At 51.9% G+C, this 22,472-nt stretch overlaps 7 protein-coding genes across 7 annotated transcripts; 4 read left to right on the forward strand and 3 right to left on the reverse strand.

Annotated features, from left to right (window-relative positions):
• Positions 1-191: 191 nt before the first annotated feature.
• GMORB2_3519 (uncharacterized protein) lies at positions 192-839 on the forward strand (the record flags this gene model as incomplete). Its single annotated transcript, XM_035465495.1, has 1 exon — positions 192-839. One exon carries the CDS (start codon positions 192-194, stop codon positions 837-839), a length of 648 nt encoding a protein of 215 aa, XP_035318483.1.
• Positions 840-1,688: 849 nt separating this feature from the next.
• On the forward strand, positions 1,689-2,899 carry GMORB2_3520 (uncharacterized protein; the record flags this gene model as incomplete). The annotated part of the gene is made up of 5 exons (XM_035465496.1): positions 1,689-1,701; positions 1,871-2,158; positions 2,476-2,553; positions 2,641-2,773; positions 2,881-2,899. The coding sequence occupies 5 exons, from the start codon at positions 1,689-1,691 to the stop codon at positions 2,897-2,899; spliced, it is 531 nt and encodes a 176-aa protein (XP_035318484.1).
• Positions 2,900-3,158: 259 nt separating this feature from the next.
• Positions 3,159-4,064, reverse strand: GMORB2_3521 (SET domain; the record flags this gene model as incomplete). Its single annotated transcript, XM_035465497.1, has 2 exons — positions 3,159-3,395; positions 3,546-4,064. 2 exons carry the CDS (start codon positions 4,062-4,064, stop codon positions 3,159-3,161), a joined length of 756 nt encoding a protein of 251 aa, XP_035318485.1.
• A 1,053-nt stretch (positions 4,065-5,117) lies between these two features.
• Positions 5,118-6,593, reverse strand: GMORB2_3522 (tRNASer (uridine44-2'-O)-methyltransferase; the record flags this gene model as incomplete). Its single annotated transcript, XM_035465498.1, has 1 exon — positions 5,118-6,593. One exon carries the CDS (start codon positions 6,591-6,593, stop codon positions 5,118-5,120), a length of 1,476 nt encoding a protein of 491 aa, XP_035318486.1.
• Positions 6,594-8,135: 1,542 nt separating this feature from the next.
• GMORB2_3523 (translation initiation factor 1) lies at positions 8,136-8,846 on the forward strand (the record flags this gene model as incomplete). The annotated part of the gene is made up of 4 exons (XM_035465499.1): positions 8,136-8,163; positions 8,384-8,458; positions 8,528-8,620; positions 8,698-8,846. 4 exons carry the CDS (start codon positions 8,136-8,138, stop codon positions 8,844-8,846), a joined length of 345 nt encoding a protein of 114 aa, XP_035318487.1.
• Positions 8,847-9,572: 726 nt separating this feature from the next.
• Positions 9,573-10,642, reverse strand: GMORB2_3524 (N-glycosylation protein; the record flags this gene model as incomplete). Its single annotated transcript, XM_035465500.1, has 3 exons — positions 9,573-9,818; positions 9,887-10,034; positions 10,131-10,642. Coding segments are annotated over 3 exons (906 nt in total), but the record flags the coding sequence as incomplete, so codon positions are not given.
• A 7,020-nt stretch (positions 10,643-17,662) lies between these two features.
• On the forward strand, positions 17,663-20,873 carry GMORB2_3525 (RNA recognition motif (RRM) domain; the record flags this gene model as incomplete). Its single annotated transcript, XM_035465501.1, has 12 exons — positions 17,663-17,783; positions 17,972-18,026; positions 18,102-18,179; positions 18,248-18,451; positions 18,542-18,671; positions 18,723-18,813; positions 18,922-19,109; positions 19,204-19,450; positions 19,555-19,619; positions 19,697-20,011; positions 20,153-20,363; positions 20,848-20,873. The coding sequence occupies 12 exons, from the start codon at positions 17,663-17,665 to the stop codon at positions 20,871-20,873; spliced, it is 1,731 nt and encodes a 576-aa protein (XP_035318489.1).
• Positions 20,874-22,472: the final 1,599 nt, after the last annotated feature.

A 22,472-nucleotide genomic window follows, 5' to 3' on the forward strand; every position in this document is an offset into this window, starting at 1 on the left:
GAAAGGTCCGCCTATCACTGTACATCCTCTCTCTGGGCGGCCCGTTCCTATCATGGATACTAAACTCGCGAGAATTCACGCGATCGATCAACTCGTCCCTGGGACTGAATGGACTGGCGCTCTTCCTGGCGGCAGTGATCAGCACATCCCGCGGCACCCTGAGCCTCTTCGACGCCCTATGCATCTTCAACATGCTCGCACTGGCCGGGATAGCGATCCAGCCCAAGGGGACGTACGGCAGGAGCGCAGACGACGTCGGGGAGGAGGAGCTGACGCGCGCGCAGAAGACGCACTTCTGGGCCTTTACGAGCTTCTACTTCGCCGCCGTGGTGGGGGCCCTGCTCTTCTTCATCTACGTCTTCGCCAAGGCGCCGGTGTTCGGCGGGCAGGCCGAGTGCAACAGCTCGACCGTGTACGTCATGTTCGGGTTCGACATCGTGGCCACCAACGACGTGTTCCGGTGGATATTTGCCGGCGGCATCATCGCCCTGCTCGTCGGCGTCCTCTTCTCACTCGCCATCTGGTCGGGCGTGGCCTGCTGCTGGGGCAGTGACTGTCTACGCCTCGTGGGCGGGGGCGGTCACGACGACGGCGGCAGGGTCAGAAGGTGGAGATTCCCCTTCTTCCTGGTCGGCCACGTATTTGCCTCGTCGTACTTTATCGCCATGCTCGAGCTCATGATTGATAGGAATACCCTCGGTCCCGGAAAGGACGACTGGGGGTTCGGCCAGCTGCTGGCCGTGGCCCTGCTCATAGGTCCGCTCACCGAGATCCTGTCGTTGCTTATCGGTACGGTGGGGGGTAAGGAGGAGGATATGCCGCTGATGAGGAGGAGGTGAGGAGGTAATGATACTTGGGATTCTCGGGGGGCCAAGGGGGTTGGGTGGTAGGTGTTCCTGTATGTCTGGCCAGTGCCTATCGGAGTCAGTATTACCTCATGTGGTGATGATGATGAAATGACATCATGGGCAGTAGGTAGGAGAGGAGAGAGAGTAATACGGAGGAATTCATCATCAATATTACTAGCCTCCCCCACTACTGAGCCTCCCGCCCCCTCCGCGCGCCGTTCCGCTACTTAGTGATGACATTCCGCCTTCTTTAGTGGACTGTGGCTTGGTTCCCCCTTCCTCGCTTAAACGCTGTCCAATCATCTGTCCGTTCTACAGTCACAGCTGAAGCTGGGTGCTTTCATAGAACGGCCTGGGTCTTCATGTTTTCTTCCTCTTTTTCTTTATCTCATCTCTTTTGCTCTCTGATCGTATGGATCAAGACTCGACATCCTTACCAAATGTCATGTGTCATCATCTACTCGTATATGTGCGTCGGTGGTGAGATGAGAATGTCTTGCTTTCCCCGGTGATCGGTATGGTAATATGATGATATAGTCTAGATCACGGAACGATAGGCTACATTAGCTCATTCAACCCTGTCACATCATCCCGTCCCTGCGCCTCTGTTGAAGAAGGGCGAGCAGGGGTCCTGTCCTCTTCTTGTCCGGGATGGATGGCTGCTGAGTTGCGGATGCTCTGTGACGATGTAAATACAAAAAACCATGAAGCGTCGTGGAAATCTGAAATCTTTCCCAATACACTTGATTTCTCTACTCATCCTCCTTCTCCAACATCTTCTCGTTTGGTCGCTTCAGGAGAGAGGACAGAAGAGAAAGGAAAAGCACCGTTATACCTATCATGGGCTGGCTAGGTATTGTATTCGTAACCTTCCAAACCCTCTTCTATCTTTCGACTAATAAATATATCCAGATGATGAGCTATCACAAAACACCCGGAGTACGTCACTTCCATTCTTCTTCTTCTGCTCCTCCTTCTCTTCCATCTCCCAGACTGTCTCAACTGATCGAACCCCCGAAAAGTCACCATCCATGTCGTCTTCTCAGTCCTAGATCTAGCCATCAACTCCGCGGCCGGTGCCGCAGCCGCCGCGACGGGTGCCCACGTCGAGGGGGCACCCATCACCACCCTCGTCGTCCAGACGGGAGCCTGGGCCGGCCTGCTGAAGTCTGGCGTCCTCAACTTCTCCGTCCTCATCGCCATGACCACCCAGAACGTCTTTGTCTTCGTCATCACCATCTTCCTCGGCTCTAGTTTCGGTGCTTCGGAGCTTGTCACCTTGGCTGTGTGTCAGTCCATCCTCGGCAGGAGTATGTCCTCTCTTTCTACCTTGTTATACCTCCATTTAATGCCTCCTTACATCAGCTCGTGATGGTTCTGACTCTCTGTTTTTTTCCCGGGAGGGGGCGCAAAAAAAAAAAAAAAAAAGCCTTGAATCAGCTCCTTATTGCTGCAGCCGCGGCAGCAGCTCCCATGATGGCTGGCACAGCCATTGTCCGGTCCACAGGTACGGAGATCATATTACTCGATTGCAGAGGAAAAAAGAAAGGAGAAAGAAGAAGAAAAGAAAGACGACCAGCTTTTTACCGAGCTATAACGCTTCGTCTAACTCGGAAAACTCTTCTAGGCCCCATCGCCAGTATCATAGCTATAGGATGGGATGCCCTCACAGGATATACCTTTGCCCGCGTTGCCCATAATCACGGTATATCTGACCGACTCCCATCGCCATCTCTTCTTGACCCCTGCAACTGTCCGTCTTCGTACTCCGGCTGACAATACGCAAATAAAGGCTACGATGTCTGTCATTACAAGTCTGCTGCTGCTGCAGGTGCCGTCTACGGAAGTCTGGTGTGGTTCGTTCGACTTCCCATCACCATCTTAATGCAGGCTCGTTCCAATAACCAGGACTACATTACATCAGGGTGAGTTTCTCTTACTTGGCACTTTCTCATCATTCTCCCTCTTCCTCCCCCTTTTCCTCCTGTTTCACAAGTTTTGACAACCTCATCCAACACTGCCTTCTTGATAGATTCAGCAACAACTTTTAGTAGACCCTATTTTGCATTTCCGTCCAATATGCACATACACGCAGTCGGACATGAGCATGTTTGTTTTATTTCTTTTTTTTTTCGTCTTTAGTATCTGTCTTCCTTCTTCATGAAAATGTTTGTACACCATACTCACACCATGTGTTCTGTTTTCTCGTCATCTTGCTGGTCATGCCGTAGCTGATCATGTAGCTGCCCGTCATGTTGTAGCTCGTCACACATCATCTTGAGGGCGCCAGAAAGGGACCCCAAATTTCCTTCAGAAATCCCCAAACGGCAATGCATCATTCCCCTCGAGATTCTCCCTCGCCTCATCGTCGATACACTTATCGCACGTACACCTAAACCGAAACTGCTCTAGCACGTACTTTTGCCGACTGTGAACGTCCGCATGCGCCGCGAGGTCAAAGTACGTGATGAAGCATTCTTCACCCTTGGAGATGTCCCTAGCTGCCGTAAACACCATCCGTCCGCGGGCGTCCGGTTTATGCGAGACCTACGAGGTTCGGTCATGTCAACTTCTACTCTCTTTTCATCATACGAGTAGCAGGCCAGGCCTCTTCGGGAGTTTCTCACGTCGGCCAAACAGAGGGGGCTCATCTCATCTCAGCAGGAAAGGGCGTAGAAACAATCGCACAAGACTTACGTTTGGTCGGCATGAATGGTTAAACATGGCGGCTCTCGGATACAGGCCCAGTCCGTACGATTCGCCTCTCGATTGTTTCGTCCCGGGAATCGGTGTCGTCTCTGTACCTGTCGCTTTTGGATACAATCCAAAGGTATTCGTCTCCTCCTTGCATATCAGCGATACCATCTGGCCAAGGTTCAAGGGGCACGGAAGCACCGCCTCGCCCTCGTCCTCGCTACTCATGTACGTCTTTGCCAACCTTCTCCAATGCTCAATCTGCGACTCGGGCCACAAATCGAGATAGTCGCAGCACAGCAGCACGGCCTCCCAGTTCCAGCTGAATCTCCTGTCTCCAATATGCGTCCCATTTAGCGGCGGATCTTGCCCTGCTGTCCCCATTGTCGTCGATGCGTTTGCGGCGGTGCTGCTGGTCATCCATGTTGCGCCAGCACTTCGCACTTCTAGGTACCACCCCGCCAGGAGACGGACGACGTGCCAGAGCGTGATGAAGTCGTAGTTTGTCTCCGTCTGACGCATCACGGCCCCCTTTTGTTTTAGCCACCGGCATTCATACTGGTGGCGCACCTTGTCGGCGAAACGGCAGGCCTCGCTACACCAAACGACGTCCCGGTCACAGTTCCTTGGACATGCCATACTTTTTTCGTTTGGCAACCTCACAAGGCGTGAGCACACGAGATTGCTGCACAGAAGTTCCAAGGGCGTCGTCGTTGCCAACGATCCACCGGCTCTCGCTGGTGCTGGTGGTATGGGCACAATGGCGTAGGGTGTATCCACAAGCATCACTGTGCCAGCTGGTATCGACCCGGAGCTTCTCAGCATCCGGCCCTTGTGAGCGTCATTGTCTGGTGTCAGGTGAGGATGGACATAAAAGTCGGTGTCCTGGGGGTTCAGTGGTCCCGCTGCCTCTCCAACATTGATAGGAGGTTTCGAGGGGATCAATGTCGGTTGTAACTGCATTGCTGTCCAGTGTTGTGTGTGTATAGTGGAAAAGGGGAGGTGAACTGGTGGTCAGCAGCAGAAGGGTCAAAAAGGACAAGAGTTTTACGAGTAATAGTACCGGTATCCAGCGAAGCAAAACGCCAGAAGGCAAAACTAGACCTCAAGCCTAGCTGGAGAAAAAAAGACTCCGTAAGCTCCGCTGTCTGAGGCTAGACCGTTCACTGTCCAATACGGTTAGTGAGGTGTGGCACAACGATAAGTTGCCCCATAACAGCCATCTTCCGGGGCCGCTCGTTAGCCATTGAGGTCATATCGTACCCCTAGGGCTGGGTCTAGGTTTCCTGGCTTCTCCCATCGGAGTGAGAAGGAATGTAAGAAAAGAAAGATTGGTAAAATTGGTACAAGAATGACGTCGATTCGATCTATGAGATAGCAGAAGCCCGGTTGTGTACGTCGTACCGGCGTCTGATTTGTGGCGGTGTGGTGTTCCGTTTAAATTTGGGGCTCCCCCGAGTCACTCCCTCCTCCATCGGCCGGTAATTGCCAACTTGCCCCGGTAGCGGGCAGAATAAGCATAACAGCGACTTGTGAGAGAATAGGCACTCTCCGACCACATGACATAGGCCGATGCTAATGGCCTCTGGGTCCCGATTTGAGCAACTGCTCGACGTTGGCGCGGTAGCCTTTTGCACCACCATACTTGCAGATGACGGCCTGAAGATCAACGACTTTTTCACCCCGTTTCCTTCCAAGTAGGCCCGTGTTTCTCGTACTGGGAATACGCAGCATTTCTGTCTCAACCTCCCAGTTGCACTCTTCTGCAATCTGTGTCACCCAGTCGACCAGGGAGGCGTAGGTTGATGACGGCTTTGTCTTGTCTCGGGGTGGCGGGGCCCGGTACTTGTCGCCGGAAAGGTTATGGCTGCAGCAAGGTATCATGATAAAGGGACAGTCGGAAGCGGCAGCCAGGATGGGCGTCCACGGTGTCAGCTCATCGGCGTGGTTGGATATGATGAAGGTGCCTGTGGGGAAGACGCCGTCGTGCACCTGGTCTGTCTCGGTGAGTTCGTCAGCTCCCCCTTCTGGCTCTCCCGCCACTAGGCTAGGCAAGAGCAGCCGCTGCTCCAATGAGTAGCCTGACGGCGACGCAGAGACTGAACTGCCGTACTTATTCCACGATTCGCGAGACCGGGCATCGAATCCCCAACCTTTATAGCCCTCCTGGTTGAGTATGTAGACCAGAAGGCCGTTGCCGCAGCCAATATCCACAAAGCCAGGGAACTCGTCAGGGCTTTTGTACATGTCGGCCCAGAGTTCTATCAGGAACGCGGCGATGCCAAGGTCCTCAAAAACATGCTTTACGGGATCCGTCTTCTCAGCCCATGCGCTGATGAGAACCCGCGAGTACTTGGATTTGAAGGCAGCATAGTGATCCTGGAATCTGGCTTGCGGGACGATGAGATCGTGGTGCACTCGTTTGACATATCCCGAGGCTGAACCCTCTCCATGCTTGTGCAGTACCTGGAGGAGATGGTACGCTGTTCTCTGTATTTTCTTGTCCTGTAGCAATTCTTGGGAATAAGGGAGGAAGTGTACTGATATGTTGCCCGAGTTGGTGGTCGGGTCCCATACGTGATGGTGGGCTATGGCCTTGACTTTGGGGTGGTAAAAAGGCATCTCCTCTGGATCTGAGATATGAGGGGTATACAAGACAAGTGACCTCACACGACCATCTGAATCATGTGCTGTGTGAAAAGTGCATGTCTGGTCGAGAGGGGCATCCCTGCGTGTGCTCCGCGGTACCAACGTCCGGACCAAGATGCGATCACGGGCCATGTCCCCAATCTCGCGTACTCGAGGCCGTGAAGCCTCGTCTCCCTCCCCGATTTGTACCTGGCACTGATCGTCGTAGAGTATGTCGGCCCGGTACAGCCAAGACGAGTTGATGTTTGGGTTCTTTATGAGATTCATCATCTTGTCGATGAAGACGTCCACGCCAAACGTGCAGCCATGGCTGTACATGGGCACCCAGTCATTGCCGTCCTTCGATAGGTCTTCAAAAGGCGGACGGGACCCTGGAGGTGCCTCGTCTGGATTGTAGACCATCTTGAGGTCAGCAAGCCTTGTATGGGACTTCACATCTGGTAGAAACCGGTAGGCTGCTATTGGGTACGAGAACACGGCGACTAGCCCTAGTTGCTTGTCGCCCACCAGAGGCGCCGATTCGCGGGGTGTTTGTCAGCTGCTTGGCCTCTGCCACTCTGGCGGCGGCATTCTTTCTTCTTTCGCTTTCCATTGCCACTTGCTCCTTCCACTATTACCAGTAAAACTACTTGCCCTCCTTCCCCGTATTTTTACCTATTTTCGCCCCCTTCTTCCCCCCTTCCCCCCCCCATTCAAGACGATGGCTACGGGTATTGCATTATACAGCTGGCCGACATTTGTTTTTAGTATTGCATTACTTTCTAGTAGTAGCATTATTACTTCTCACTGGCCATAATAATACTCGTCATCAAGAGTCCGTCACCGGCCGCATCCTTGGCCGTGCACAGAGGAGTGCATCGCATCACTAGTTAGTATTAATAGTGATAGGTGTTATAATCCTGCATACTACTTGTGTGGTGTGGGGGGGGGGGGGGGGTGGGGGGGGGGGGGGGGGGGGGGGGGGGGGGGGGTGGGGGGGGGGTTTGGTCGCGGGACCTGTGTCACCAGCCTACGGCGCCCATCCAAGCCACCAAGGCGATAACCACAAATGGTCAACAACCTCGGGATGTAGTCTGTAGCCCGTCACCGGGACCATGTGCAGGGGCGTTGAGGCGATAACGCTCAGTCACAATAGGACCAAGTGTGTCATTTCTGGACCTGTCCGCAAAACAAGGAAGTTAATGAGTGAGACTCCTACTGAACATGGATATGTGCTTCTGTGAATTACTACTACCTAGTAGTGACAACAACACATGATTACAGTATAATTGACAGCATCGCCACCAAAGTGTGTATAGAGGTTTACAAGACAATACGACAAAGCGTTCGGGCGGTTTTTGCCTTGTAGAATCATTCACAGCGTGTATTCCAGATTAGTTTTGGTGGGTGTATAGGTAGGTGGCTTTGCCGTCGCCTGTGCCACTGCCACTGTCGCGTGTAGGGGGGTGGCTTGGGGTGGGTAGGGCCTAGAAGCACCAACGCATATCATGCTTTTGGCCTGAATAATCAGGCATGATAGGTACTTCCGTGGCTGGTGTGTCTCTGTGCTTCCGCTGGGTTTGTGCGCCGTGCGTCGAGGTGGGACTGTGTGCCCCTCCTTCCCGTCTTTTAACTGCGTTCCCCCGTTTCTTCCCTCCTTCGCTCCCATCACTTAACATCACTCAATTCTGACTTCTTGCCTCTGCACATCAACTGCAAGACCGCCCATCCTCAGGCAAACCAAAGCCTCCTGTCATCAAAAAAGAAAGAACACTCTGCCCCGCTTTCAAAGTTTTCCCTCTTCTGTCCGTCGCACTTGCGCAATCCATCTCGCCACTTCAAAACCCCTCGAGCAACAAACCACCAACCTAGATAGCCTCAGCGAGACAGCCGTCGGTCGCTACATTTCCCTATCCCTTCAAACAATACCCCTTTTCCCAAGGTCACCCCGAAACCTCCGAGTTTATGTCCATCGAAAATCTCAAGTCTTACGGTTCGTTTTCTCCCTCTGTATTTGCGCACTTTGCCCCTCTCCCATTAATTCTGCACCTACCCACCCCCACCTTCTGGTGCATTCCGAGAGCCTACTTTTTACGCCTTTGGTTCCTGCATACCAACCCCGCCATTTGTCCGACGTCAAACAAGACATCTCAAGAGCTTCTTGCTTGCTTTCCTGCTACTTATTGGGACCTTTTACTGACCAGCCGTCACAGACCCCTTCGCCGAAGCCGACGAAGACACCGGAGAGACCAAGCAGGCGCAGAATTATATTCATATTCGAATTCAGCGTATGTTTGTCCCATGCTGAATCGCCCACTTACCAGATACCGGTCATCCTGCTAACATTGGATGTTTAGAGCGCAATGGCCGAAAGACCCTAACTACCGTCCAGGGTCTGCCCAAGAAGTTTGATCAGAAGAAGATACTCAAGGTCATCAAGAAGAAGTTTGGTACGTCAAGGGTTCACCTCAGTAGCCACCACCGCCGCAATAGCCGACAATCATCATTTACTAACCAGCCAACTTAGCCTGCAATGGCACCATCGTCAACGATACCGAGATGGGCGATGTGATCCAGCTCCAGGGAGACCAGAGAAAGGATGTTCAGGAGTTTCTTTCCGACAAGAAGGAAGGCCTGGGTCTTGACGCTAAGACGATCAAGATCCACGGTTTCTAAACTCGCCACGGCCACTCGTCTCGCCATGGCTGCACCGCAGTCTTGGGACGATGAGAGCGTCAGGGGTGTTGGGCTGTCTACCGTACGCCCATCAGCTTCGAACCAGCTTTCGTCCCTCTATGCGAGACTTGGTCCTCGATGCCTCGAGGGGTGGGCGATACCCACGAGTGCGAGGACGGCGGGTACAACCACGTGTTGTCCTTGTACTATCGTCGGTGGAGTGGGCGCAGCCGAAGCCGATGCCCACGCCACCTCGGCAAAGTGCAGGGACCGGGCTATACGCAGCAGGAAATCACAACTCCACAGCTTGCCAGTCACTCGTTACATGTTTAGGCAGAGCCCAGCAAGTACTAGTAGTCTACACGATAGCGCGGAAGATATGTTTCCAGACAAAGGTGCCAGATTTTTTTGTAAACGTTTTCCTATCGGAACGACCATTACTGTACTGTAGTTGTTCGATTCTGTAATCCGAGAGCAGTCAAAGAATATGTAGATTCAGATTGCACGCTTCTGGTAATTGCCATGGCATTTATAAGAGACCCAAGGAGAAATCAAATAATAAACATCAAAACAAGGCCTGCGCCGAAGGAGAATGAACGCCTCGCATATACAAATAAGAAAATGAATGAAAAGACGAGATATGAAAAGGTATGATCATGGATGGGGATGGCGGTTATCGTTTGCCCCTTGCCACAGCATTGCGATGGGATGGGGAAGAAGGAAGTATCACGACTCCCTCAGCTGCTCGAGGGCAGTGCCAATTTGCGCGGCCATCCGGCGGGCATCTTCCCAGGCGTCCAGCACCCGCACCAAGACGGGGATGGACGGGTATCCCGGGTGAAAGGCGAGTATGTAGGCGAGGAGAGTGACCATGCTGATATAACTGGCTATAGAGAAGACGTTGAGAGAGGTGGAGGTCTCTTTGCGGATGTTGATCTTTTGGTGGGTGATGTGGTAGCAGACTGTCCAGGTCTGAGTGGGGAAGTCTTCGCGTTAGCATCAGATCGAGCTACAAAAGGCCAGCAGGATAGAGAGCTTACCGTTGCAATTCCGATCCAGCCGGGCAGGAGGAGACGGGTATCGTGGAATCCGCCGGCTAGATCGAGGACGGTAGACGTCACATAGGCGTTTACGGCGTTGATACTGAGGAGGCGGACGATTGTGGCTTGGGGGGTGTAGTTTATGAGCCTGGGTTCGAATAGAGTTAGCGGAGAGAAGGAGGATGATAGATGACGAGGAAGGAGAAGCAGAAGGGGAGGGAATCAAGAGAGAGGCGGGCCATACCATCGTGACATGAGGCAATCGGTAAAGAAGAACGAAAGGTAACCCGAGGCAAAGCACCATATAGCAGCCAGCGTAGTCTCGGTTAAGGGCACAAACTGCTCGTCGTTGGCCCCGGCGTAGTTGCCGGGGACAGCATGGCTCCTAAGCATGAGCTCCAGGAGACGCAGGAGAAGCTGCAGGGCCGAAGGAGTCCCCCACCAGACAGCGGGTAATATGGAGCACAGTCTCAGGGCGAAGAGCCACGGGTGCCAAGGTCTGGGGACGTTGAGCACGACAGCGACGCGAGGTTGTAAGAGGGAAGCCTTGTTGGGCCCGTCATCGGCGGGACTTGTGACGGAACGATCATGACGACGATCACCACCGGTAGCGAAGGCGTCAGCAGCAGCTCCGGAGTCGGATCGTTCGAAAGAAGAAGTCGTAAACGTCGTCGAGCGAGTCGGTGTGTTGGTCAGGGTCGAGGAGGAGAGCTGGGCGGGCGAGAGAGTGGGCGACGACGGGACCGACGAGGCGCGGCTGTGACGCGCACGATATGACATGGCAGCATGCACTGGGCCATATGGAAAGGTGACACACTAACTACGCCTTTCTTTCTTCTTTCTCTCCCTTCTTTCTTCTTTCTCTCCCTTCTTTTTCCTCGAGGGGCGGCGGGGGGTGTCTAGAGGGAGAGGGGGGGAGGGGAGGGGGAATGGTGAGGGATGTGTGTGTGTGAAGGATGGAAGAGGATGACGACGACCCTCGTTCGTGTATCCCCCGACGGAGGGGAAGTCCGGGCAGGGATTGTGGAGGGGGGGCGGGCTAAGCTCCTAGACAGACGTTTCTCTGTTTTCAATTTATTATTATTATTAAAGAATAAATAAAAGAGAAGAAAAATCGCTGGGGTACGGCCTGGTGACCAAAAGGTTTCAGTCAACTGGTTTGGTAACCATTTCGCTTACCCTGCGGCAAGGTCTGGGATTTGGAGTAATACGGAGAGGGCACGTTTCCAACCTCAATTTGGACAATTAATAATATATGTTTGAATGATACACTGTAGACTTGGAGAGTAAACTACAACATTGTGGCGATGAGGAGCGCAAAAAAAAAGAAAAAGAAAACCGCCGGGAAAATATATCAGAGCAGTTTAAAAGGCTCGTAATATGGTTCTTTTGACTTGACATGGCCTGCAGAGTCGATAGTAAAGCAGAAAGAAGTGCATGCAGTTTGACGAACGTTGTCAACTTCCATGGTACCTACTAATGATCAGAAAGGCCTATGAAGGACTGGATTGTCGTAGAGAGTGCCGCCAAGTAAAAGACACGGGATCATCGGTCCGGAACCAACTTATTCCGTGTATAATATATTACAAGAAGAGTTGTCCTCCAAGCAGCGCTGATAGAAAGGTGATGCTTCGAAGAACCCGGTACAAAGGTATGATCCCGTTAATGTTCACGATTGCGAGAGTTTTCCGCAAAGAAGCCCCGAACATGCCCAGATTTAGGTTGCAATCCTTGTTTGGTTGCTGGTTGCTTCCTCTTTGTATGACCCCTCACGATTCACGTCTTTCCGCTTTGTGGCATATTTCTTCGTCAACCGTGCCTTTATTTCTTTTCCTTCCCCCGTTTCTTCTTTCTCTGTTCTTCGCTGATTGTTTCTTTGTGATGTATTTTTTCGTTGACTGTCTCTTCGTCCTATGCCTATTCGCTGTGTCTCTCGTCAAGTGTTCTCCTGGTCGAGGTACTCTTCTTTGAGCTTTTCTCCGCTGGCCGTTGTTACTCGTCATCGGGTTCTTCGTTTAGTCCCTCATTGAGTTCTTCGACTCTTTGTTAGCTAGTCGTCTCCCTTGGCTCAGTTTTCTGGACTGTCGCTTTGGTAGACTCTCCTTGTCCTTTCTGTCCCTTTGATGAAGATGGTTTCGAAGGGTTGCCTGCCTATGATCTGTACTTTCTGGTACGGCCAGTATCGTTCCAAGTACCAGTGGACCAGAAAGAGCGTTCAATACCATGTCTGGACGCTACGTTCATAGTGTAGATGTCTCTCAACCTCGCAACTATTGCCGGAAGGGAGCATGATGGGTACACATTCGGCGCCTGTCCGAAACTTCCATATCGTACGAAAAAGTTCTGAAGTCCTGAAGGATGTTCTTCAGGTGGAAATTCTGAACGTTCCTAGATTGCTGAACTTATTAGGGCCGGCCAAGTATAGAGTGCAAAGACCAACACCTAGAGACCGTTGGACCTCAGAGAACAAGAGAGGGGTCTCACCTGGTTCAACCATTACTCCAGTCTAGAGAACGGTCGTTCGCTTGAGCCGTACATTGGCCAGGGGTATGTTATTCGTAGCAGGACCCAAGACCATCCCTTAAGACCAACGATGGGGGAACGTCAAGGATATCCATCTGGTGTACTAGCTTAAGAGCTTCGGCTTCTGTGAAAATCCGTTTCCTGGCCTCTGGCTACCTACCGCCGCTCCTCTTTGCCCCGGCTCAGCCTCCGGTACCAGCGGCCGTGAACCGTCTCCGTGACGGTGGCCGTGATACGGCCCGTCGTCTGTTACCCGGACGGTGAATAGAGTCTCGCTCGGTGAGAGCGTTCGTGTCCCAGCCCGGCCGCTGTTACCTGATCGGTGGCTGTTACCTGACCGACGGAAAAAGGATATCACCAACCACTGCGTTCGTGCGTGGTCTCGTAGTGGCCTGGAGAGCCGTCTCGTCGATGCTTGTGCCGTCTTCATAGCTACTGGATGCCGCGGGAATTCGTCAGAGGGCATCGACGTCGACATGGTACTTTCTGTTTCTCTCAAAGACGGCGGCGTATGGTTCCGTGCTGTCGACATCTATCGAGGTGCAAATGTCAGTACATCAATAGTTAGTCAAACCGTAGCGTGTCTGAACCATGGATTCGGCGCGCAATACCTCATATAACCCATAATCCATGAATATCCTGATCCGCACATGATCCTACCAACAAAATAGATAGGCTGATGTCTGGATATTCTCGTATATACCTACCATGCGTCCGTATGAAGGTGGACGGCGGAGTCTGCCACGACAGGAAGAGGGGCAGATGTCTTGGAGATCGATACACCAGCCACGATTCTAAAGAACTGGCCGGATGCCTGCGTTCAGGACATGTCGACCCTATTGGAATAGTACGCTGTATGTAGAGCTGTTGACAGAAGAGGGGGTCATAGTAGAGTCTTCTTGTTGAGAGAGGGAGAGAGAAGGGTACGATTCTGGATACGTACGGACAACAGCGATCTCAGGTAGATGCTTGTCTATGTTGGTCAATGTGATGTGGTGGCCTACTACCTAGACGGTGCTTTTCCCACGCTCCAGTGGATGATTCTACATCTTTACGGTCTCTCAACCGACCACCTTGACAGATGTAACTACGAGTACATCATATCAAAGAGGATATATTGGCAACGTCTTGATAGAGAGTTTAAGGTACGATAATTTACAGCTATCCAGATCAGCAGAGGAATGTAGCAGCCGAAAGTCCTGACAGCCAGAAATCAAACAGCCAAAACCCGTGCTACTAGCCAGCAGACCACAAGGGCCAGATATACGTACCCACCAAAGCCACCGTATTGTACGACTGAGATAGATATCAACTTGTAGCTTATGAGCAGCATAAAAAGACTATGGATTAGTCTTGTTCACTATTGCGAAATCGGAGGACTGATTGGAGGAGAGAGAAAAAAGGGGACGGCGGGCGCGGGAAGACGCGTACGACAGCAGCCAAATTTGGTGTATTGAGGATAGTACAAACCTGTAGAAAGGTCATGTTTCACCGGCCTGCACCCTGTAATGCATGTATCCAAGATACCGTATTAAAAGACTGATGTAAGTTTTGTCAAACAGAATCTGTATGGTTGTGTAATCCGTTTACTTGTACGCAGAGGCAAACCTGAAGAGGGATGTCGCAGCTCGTATCATAGCCACGATGGCGCCAGCCATGACAAGAGTCAGTATCTGTCTGATGATGCTGTCTATATGGGTAACATCATTCTGGTTGTGACTTCATTTATCAATTTACTGTTACCATCCCTTTGACTCTATTGCATCCTGGGAAAGATGGTGCAGCTGGTGTTGTTCTTTGCTACCTTTACCCGGGGGGCTCCTCTGGCTGCTGCCTGCTGTCCACCATTACCGTTGCATATTCTGTCATCTGCTATTCTTTCTGATATTGGGGAAAAAACAGCTAGAGGAAGCAGAACTGACTTCTACGTCAATAACTGCCACAGAGTCAGAAGAAGAACGAGTGCTTACAAAGGCAACCAAAACAAAGTCCACTCACATAGACAAGGGCGACAAGAGCAGTATCAATCACAGAGCTAGGAGACACAGAAGACGGAGAGATCGAACCAGCAAGAGTCGGCCACACGGGCCAGGCAGACTACGAGCACCGTATAGAATAATCGGAAGAAGAGCATACAAAACTGACACTTACAAAGATAACAGGGGAACCAGGCGAGCGGAATGGACAGCAGCGCAATCCAGGCCCACGCGAACCGAACAAGCGAAGGACGGACTTAACTTGACCAAGCAAGAGGACCATCTCTTGCAGAGGCCGCCGAAGAGACAAGGGGCATTTGCGTAATAATCCCAGGCATTCCAGAGAAAGGGGCAGGACAGGGTTCACCTGCGAAGGAGGAAAGCACTAGCAGAGGCAGCGAACGAACCATGAAATCAAAACGAGACGAAACGTGCCAAGGTAGCGAGAAGGACGACAACTAGACGGGATAGATGATCGAGGCGACCGAGAAATGAACAAATAAATAAAGACGGAAGAGAGAACACAGAGTCACACAGGGAAGGAGAAGGGAGGCCTAGCAATAACAGGGAGAATTTGAATCAATGGACCAAGGAAGCAAATGGAGCGGAAACAAGGACTGAAAGAGTCCGTTCCTTGACCTGTAATACTTACAAAGGCTTCGGACGATCTACTACAGCACGGCACGAGGATCTGTGAGAAGAGGAAGAAGCATCTTGGCCGTGGCGATGAGAAGCGTTCCTGCATGCATCTACGTACCAGTCCAAGGGAATCACACACAGTCGCGGGCACAGTCGAGGACAGAAAGCCTACCTCTCTGTCCCTTGAACCCGGTTATCGAATGTGTGTACATGAAAATGCTCTTCTCGGGGAAGCAATACTCTTCCTCTTGGTGGATAACTATCATGGAATAGGGGGAGGGGGGAGGGGGCAAGGACCAATGAGGCCCTGGCGGTTCAACAACCAAGACGGATTAGCTGGAAAGCTGTTTATGTATTCTTCTGTCTCCTTGAAAGATATCAGGTTGCGTTTTTCCTGTCCTTTGAGTGTGAAAAACACGTCACAAGGCTCAAGTCGATAGACACGATATCGTCAGGCAACTGGCTAATTTCGCCAACTCGAGTTCTCATGCTATTGAGAGAGCCATCCCCGTACTGAATTACGCCATCATATGAATCTGCTGATGTTGCACCTGTGAGCTCAAGTCAACCTTTCAATAGACCTCCCTGAGGTGATTTGCAGCGCGAAATATGCCGGAAATTGAGCTGGCAGGCTCCCACGACAAGATTTACTGACTCGCTTCCCACGCTCTCCCAAAAACGAATCAAGCAATGAGATTGATACCATGAAGACCGCGATGAGACGAGGGACCCGATGATGTACACGGCATCTCGTCTGAACGAGCTGTTCGGGCGGTATCGGAAGGCCTTTAGCCGACGGGTCTTTCCACCCCCATTGCATAGTTGCAAGGCATTTTGGGCCATTTCCGTATCGCATTTATTCGAACCCCCCTCCCCTTCCCTTAATTATCATTGGACAGTAGATGCGCACACTGCAGCTATCGGAACGGCCTTTGTCGTGTTCAAATCTCCTGAGGGCTCTCGCTGCCCGTACTGTCAGGCCTTTGAGGATCCAAGTGATATACGAGCAGAGGCTTTTTTTATTGGTTTTTGTTATTCTTTCCTTCCTACAGGTCCACGACTTCAATTTCCTCTGGTGACTGTTACAGATGTACGCAGATAGTACTCCTGAAGCCTCCGTGGTATATTTCCATGCAAGTTCCTTTTTCCAGGGCGCCAGATAGTATCTCCTGTCATGCTCGGCCCTCCTCACGCCGGTCTCGAGGACGGACCATGCACGCTTCCTCACGAACGCACACCTTGAGGGCCTCCGCGGACGAATCAGAAGCTTTATGCAGGCCAAAACTTCCCCCTCGCTGCATCTCTGAGTCACCGGATGTGGCAAGGTAGCTGGTGGGAGGCAGTCTTCACGGTCGGGGGGACCAACCGCTTGTAAAAGGGGTGTAGAGGCTGTCGGAAGCGGTTCTGGGAATCCTGGCAGCAGCAGTAGCACCCGGTCATGGGTAGGTAGCATTGCAGGTATCCGTTCGATGTTATTGCTCGATGGTTGGAAGAGCAAGGCATCCATGCACCAGGGGTAGCTGTGCGTCTATTTCAACTACCGCGGGCCTTGTATGGGGAGCGTCATGTACAGATTGTTAGTGCCGCGAAGTCTTCGATGTGTATATACAATGTCCTCGCTGTAGAAGCCTTCACCCGTCTGTCGCTGCTGCTGCTGCCACTGCTGTTCTGACTCCATGTTCGAACCTCCTGACGCGAACGTCACCACATGTTCTCTTCTGCAGGAGGACAACCCCGGAAGATCACGAAGAAGGCTACTGTATCACGACTACTACGAAAGGGGAGGAGAGGTGTCCGATGGTCGTACATTGACATACATATATATATATATATATACGTGTTCTCGTACCGGTACCAACACTCTCGTACAGCTACTAACGAGCGGTACAGCCAGGGTGGTACAGATCCGAGTCCTGTGTAGAAGAACTAAACCCCAGGTTTCGGGAGATCTACACAGGGTCTGCCGAGTTCAAGGGTCCCAGTTCCCAAGGTGGACGACGTCTACAGGCCGCAGTCTACCCAACCTCCCCCCCAATCCCCGCCCTCGGGAGCGTGAACCAGGCTTCCGGCCATTGCTTTGCCAATCACCCAGATCACAAGACGACGGGCATCTTCCATCATATCGTCATCCCAAAGGAGAAAAAGAATCGAAAAGAATTCCTCGACCTCCACTGGACTGAGTGATCCTGTGAAATCTGGACACGGTATTGGCTCGAAGACGAGAAGCCCCCTCCATTCTCCCCAATTCACTGACAGCCCTTTTGTTTATTATTTTCTTTTTCTCTCGAGAGCGATTTCGACCCACAGTGGTAGTGTTCCCCCCTCGACCCCCCTCTCCCCCCTCCCTCTTCCGTCCGACTATTTCTACCCAGTCCTCTTCCCTCCCTTCTTCTTCTTCTTCTTCTTCTCCTCCCATTATCTTTCTCCTTTCATCCACAACACCTCGAGCTGCCACTCAGCTTTAGGACCCTTTCGAACTTTGGTCTTTCCTTGTTGCAGTCTCCCGAGGTTATAGGACTACCACTTCTCCCCCCAGCCCTTTCCCTCCTCTGGCCTCTGTCGCTCTACACCCACATATCAAGTTTCGTGCTATTTCTTGGTCCGCCGTTATGAACGCGCCAAACCACACAGACCCAGAATGTCGGTGCCTGCCAGGTCTTTGGGCAGGTCTGGGGGTCTTCGCAAGACTAACTCCTACTCGATTCTCGCTAACTATGACGCTTCCTCCGAGGATGAGGACTGCATTCTTCCCGACGGTGGTAAGATGACAGCATCTCCCTCTCCTACTTTTCCTCCCCTTATCTTGCCGACACACACACACACACACAGAGAGAGAGAGAGAGAGAGAGAGAGAGAGAGTTTCCACGTTCTCCTTACCTTACCAATCGTTGCAAGGTCACAGGGATGTTGCAGTTTAGGATAGGCAGCCATACTAAATGTGCTCCAGGAGTTCGCCTTGGGTCTCGCCTGAAGACCTTGTCCATGTCCGCCATCAACAATGAGTAAGTCGACGTTCCTTCTCTTCTCTACCTCTTCCCATTCATTCAAATTAAGTCGACCATGGAAAGTGCTCCTAGGCTCGAAGAGGACACCTCATCCGATGATGCCTCCAACGACGTTGCCGAGAACACGACGGCTACTGAACCTGCTGATGAGTAAGTTCCACATCCTCAATTATTCCTGGTGGTTTTTCCTTCTGTTCTCGGTGCTCACAGGCATTCAGTCTTACTGCTCATCCGGAGCCTCCATGCGAAGAAGACAATGTCCCTGAGGGTCTCTCAGAGACCAGCGACGAGGCCGGCACCAACGCCGCCAACGGTCCCGTCGGTGATATTTCGACCCAGGAGTCGAGCGATGTGCCTGTTTTCACCGGTGAGGAGGACCCTCAGGAGATTTACTCTCCCTCAGCCTGCGTCTTCGTTGCCAAGTAAGTTGCCTCCCATAATCAACATAATCCCCCGCAGAACATCATTCCTGCACACTGCTTCTTCCTAGGATCTCTGACACCTGCATCTAGCTTGACCCTGGGTATCTCGGATTCCATCCTCGCGGGTGAGGTTTACCGCATCTTCAGCCAGTTCGGGACAGTTTTCGTAAAGATCAGGCGTGACTCTGCCCACATGCCCTTCGCCTTTTGCCAATACACCGTAAGCTGCAACTCCAAATGGACAGGCTGCTCTGATACTGACCATCTACAGACCGGCGAGGATGCTCAGCGCGCTATCCAAGGTGGCCATGGTATCGTCTTGCTCGGCCGTGAGTGCCGAACCGAGCTGGCCAAGGCCAATTGTATGAAGATCCTTCTCCAATACGAACTGATTGAGTTTTTTTTTTTTTTTTTTTTTTCTCTCTCTTCTCCATCTCTTGCCTCTGTTCCCTCTACTGACATGCCTGCAGCCGTGTTCGTCGTTCGCCGTACGGATGGTGGCCCTATTACTGAGCCCGAGGCTCGCAATTTCATGTCCCCTCTTGGGGACATCATGAGCATCGAGCCTCTCGACGGCACGATGCAGCACCAGCTCGGCATGTCGGTTGCACTGGTCGTCAGATACCGCGTCTACAATCCCGCTCGGGACATCAGCGTGGTAAGCCAGTCTAAGCACGAGAAAGGAGAGAGGGAGACAGATGCGTCGATGAGCTCCCGAACTGCAGAGGCGAACTAACTCATCTGAACTGAAGATCAACAACGCACAGAAGAAGTTTCTCGCCTTCCCCTTCGATGCCAAGAGGATGTCCCGCACCGGGAGGCCCTATGTTTCTTCTGACCGTCCTTCGGGCCAAGCTCGATACGAAGTCGATCGTCGCAGCGCCTACCTCGGAAACCTGCCTCTTGACTTTTCGCAGCGCGAGTTCAACGACATGGCCGCCAAGTGCGGTAACGTTGTCAAGGTTTCGGTGAACCATAAAATCGTTGCGGGCGGCAAAGGTCAGATAACCCCCCCCACTTCCTAGTCCTCGATGCATTCACCGAAGCAGCACAATAGCAAGATGGAAACGAAACGGCAAGCTGACCAGAACAACTGACAACAGAAATCGTCTTTTGCTTCGTGGAATTTACGCAGAGTGCCTCTGTCGATGGTTTCGTTCACGCCTACGTACGCTCGCATCCTCTTCCCAGAACCCTAAACACTTTGGGAGCTCGCCAGCATTGACACTCACATGACAACAACAGGACGGATCCGAGCTGCGCGGCTACATCATGCGTGCCCAGCACAAGCTGACTCGCAAGCAGCAAGAGGACGAGGCCGGCAGCTTGTCCGGGCCTGGCTCCCACCCAGCGGCCTTCCCAGGCTACCAAGGCATATGTGGAGGAAGCCAGCCGAGCATCCTCACCCCCAAGGCCATCGAGCAGGGGCCCGCTCCCGGGATTCACCACAGCGGTGGCCAGCAGCTTGACCGGCGCACCATCCGCCCCATGCAGGGGAATCCTTCTCTGCGCAGGTCTTTTGAGCGTTCTGCTCAGACGAGTCAGGTTGCCACTGACAACGTGAGTCTTCTCTTCTTCTTCTTTTCCTTCTTCTTCTTCCTTATCCTGACCCCCGCCCTCCAACAGACATAGAAAACCCTCCATGGTTTTTCCCTTCACTGACCTCGTCCCGTATTCCCTCACGCTCCTGAGCAGAGACAGGCTGTTGTCCCCCACGGTGCTATGCAGCCCTGCTCCGTGCCTCCCTACGGGTTCTCTCAGCAGCAGCCTTACGGCCCCCCTCCCCCGGTTCCGTACGGTTACCCTGGTCACTATGCGCCTCCTATGCAGCCGCCCATGGTTCCCGGATACACGGGCTACTACCCTGGAATGCCTGGCGACCCCCTCGCCCACATGTACGGCCCGTACGGCCGTCAGTAGTCCCTCACAGATACTATCACAGGCCTCATGGTGAGGACGCAGAGCATCCTGAGCTTTCCATCTGTCTCTTTCGCAGTCCACGCACTCCCCAGAACGTGCAAGACGGCAGCTCTGCTGAGTGAAACTCTTGTCACCCCCAAAGAGGTTGGCCAATCCATCTACCCTCCGTGCTTTTCGTTCTCCCTCTCTTCTGCATTTTCGGCATCAACAATCTGTTTGGCAACGAAAGGAAAACTCGGACCTTCAACAAGATCAGCCAGTATGCCATGTGGAAATCGGGGCTGCGAGAGGTCAAGTTGCTTCCTTGCATGTTTGTCTTGTCCTTTCTTGCCTTTCTTCTTCTTTCGATGCATTTGGAATGGAAAGAACGGGAGTCCTACAGCTCTCTATGTCTTACCAAGGTATGCAGCATGCATTCTCATCTTTCCCATTGTTTGTCATTCTCACTGACATATGCGGCTGCAAAATTCTTACAGTTTCAATCTTCCGCTGTTTCTTCTGATCTCTCACATCAACGTAAGTATCCGCGAATCACGCCGTCACACGACCGAAAAAAAGAAGAGAGGGAAAAAAAAATGATGAACTCTGCATGTCCCTTCATGGACGATTCTCCCCGACCTTGCACATCCACACACAAAAAACGACAAGTTGGACTTCCGCCTGGATAAGGACGATTGGGATATGAATTCATGTTGGACATTAAGGGGAGGAAAAAAGGGATATCCGTTGTTCTTCTCTCAGTTATGTTTTCTCCAGATGAGATGTCACGAACCGTAAGAGGTGTTTTCACCAAGAAAGAAATGCTCTTCTTGTGTGTACATGTGTGTACATGTGTGTATGTGTGTAATTTCAAAGTGAGACGTACGTGTTTTTAAACGTTCGATTTTGGAACCTCGCCGCCATCTCCACTTTGATGATGCTGACAAGGATCTTGGTGGAACAGACTCGAGCAGACACCAACTCAACTAGGAAGAAATACGTACCTCAAGGTCACAAAATCGTTAGTACTGAACGGGGTATTACTCTGTCCAATTTTTTTTTTTTTTTTTGCGGTCTTTTTTCGGTTCAGCAGTCTTGGCACTATTGAGGATAAAGAATTTTCTCCTCTTCTTCTTTCCTTTCTTCCGCTCAGTCAACATCTCTCTACCGTTTACAAACATCACCATCACCATCACCGTCATCCTCAAAGAAAAACAAGGCTCGATTGCATCATGGGTCATCCATCTTCCGAGGCGTCAAATGCCATCGTCTATCTCAGCTATGGCGCCTTTGTGTGAGTAGTATTACGAAGGAAGAGAGAGAGGGGAGGGGAGAAGAGAAGACGATGGATTGGAACATGGCTAACTCATGATGTGTGGGGTGGGGGGGAACAGCGTCATGGGAACAGCAGTTGCGTGGCATCTCAAGGCCCGTAACACGACGGATTTCCTGTCCAGTAACAGGACACAGACTGGTAAAGAAGATGCAAAAAGCCCCGATGCATAACTCATCTCTCCTCCCCACTGCTTTGACTGAAACCCGGGATCTAATGTTGACGATGTGTGCGGTGTAGCCATCCCGTTGGCCTTGAACTTCTTCGCTTCGGGTGAGTGACGCCAGCTCTCGAGTTAGCAACAAGAGAACAGGACAAGGGAAATCGAAGCGGTAGCAAGAGGCCTCTCGTGGTTTCAGAATCGCAATTCGTCCTTTTTTTCTCGCGAAACGGCAGCGCAGCCAAGGGCATCAACCCCAACTTTTTCCACTCACTCCGCAAATGACAAGGTTCGTTTTCTTGAAAAAAAAAATGAGAAGAAAGAAAGAAAGATTCTTCAGTGTCTTCTTCGGCCTCTCTGCCATGACGGGAAGAGACGACCTCGAATTCCGTCAGCTGGACGATACATGGCGAGGGGACGGGCATGTTGATGTTTTGTGATCTTACCCTGATCGGCAGAGAGGTTGGAGAAGATGCGGCTCACTACGGGCGCTGAGTTGGCGGCAACGACAGCATCATCTTTCCTCTGCAAGATATTCAAGATATTCGAGAGAGGGATGAGTTCTGTCGTTGTTCGCTCAAACAAAGCTGAGATTGTACCGTCATACTCGATCAAGTTAATGCTTGCGT

Source organism: Geosmithia morbida (genome assembly GCF_012550715.1).
Source record: "Geosmithia morbida isolate 1262 chromosome Unknown scaffold_19, whole genome shotgun sequence".
In the NCBI taxonomy this organism is placed as follows: domain Eukaryota; kingdom Fungi; phylum Ascomycota; class Sordariomycetes; order Hypocreales; family Bionectriaceae; genus Geosmithia; species Geosmithia morbida.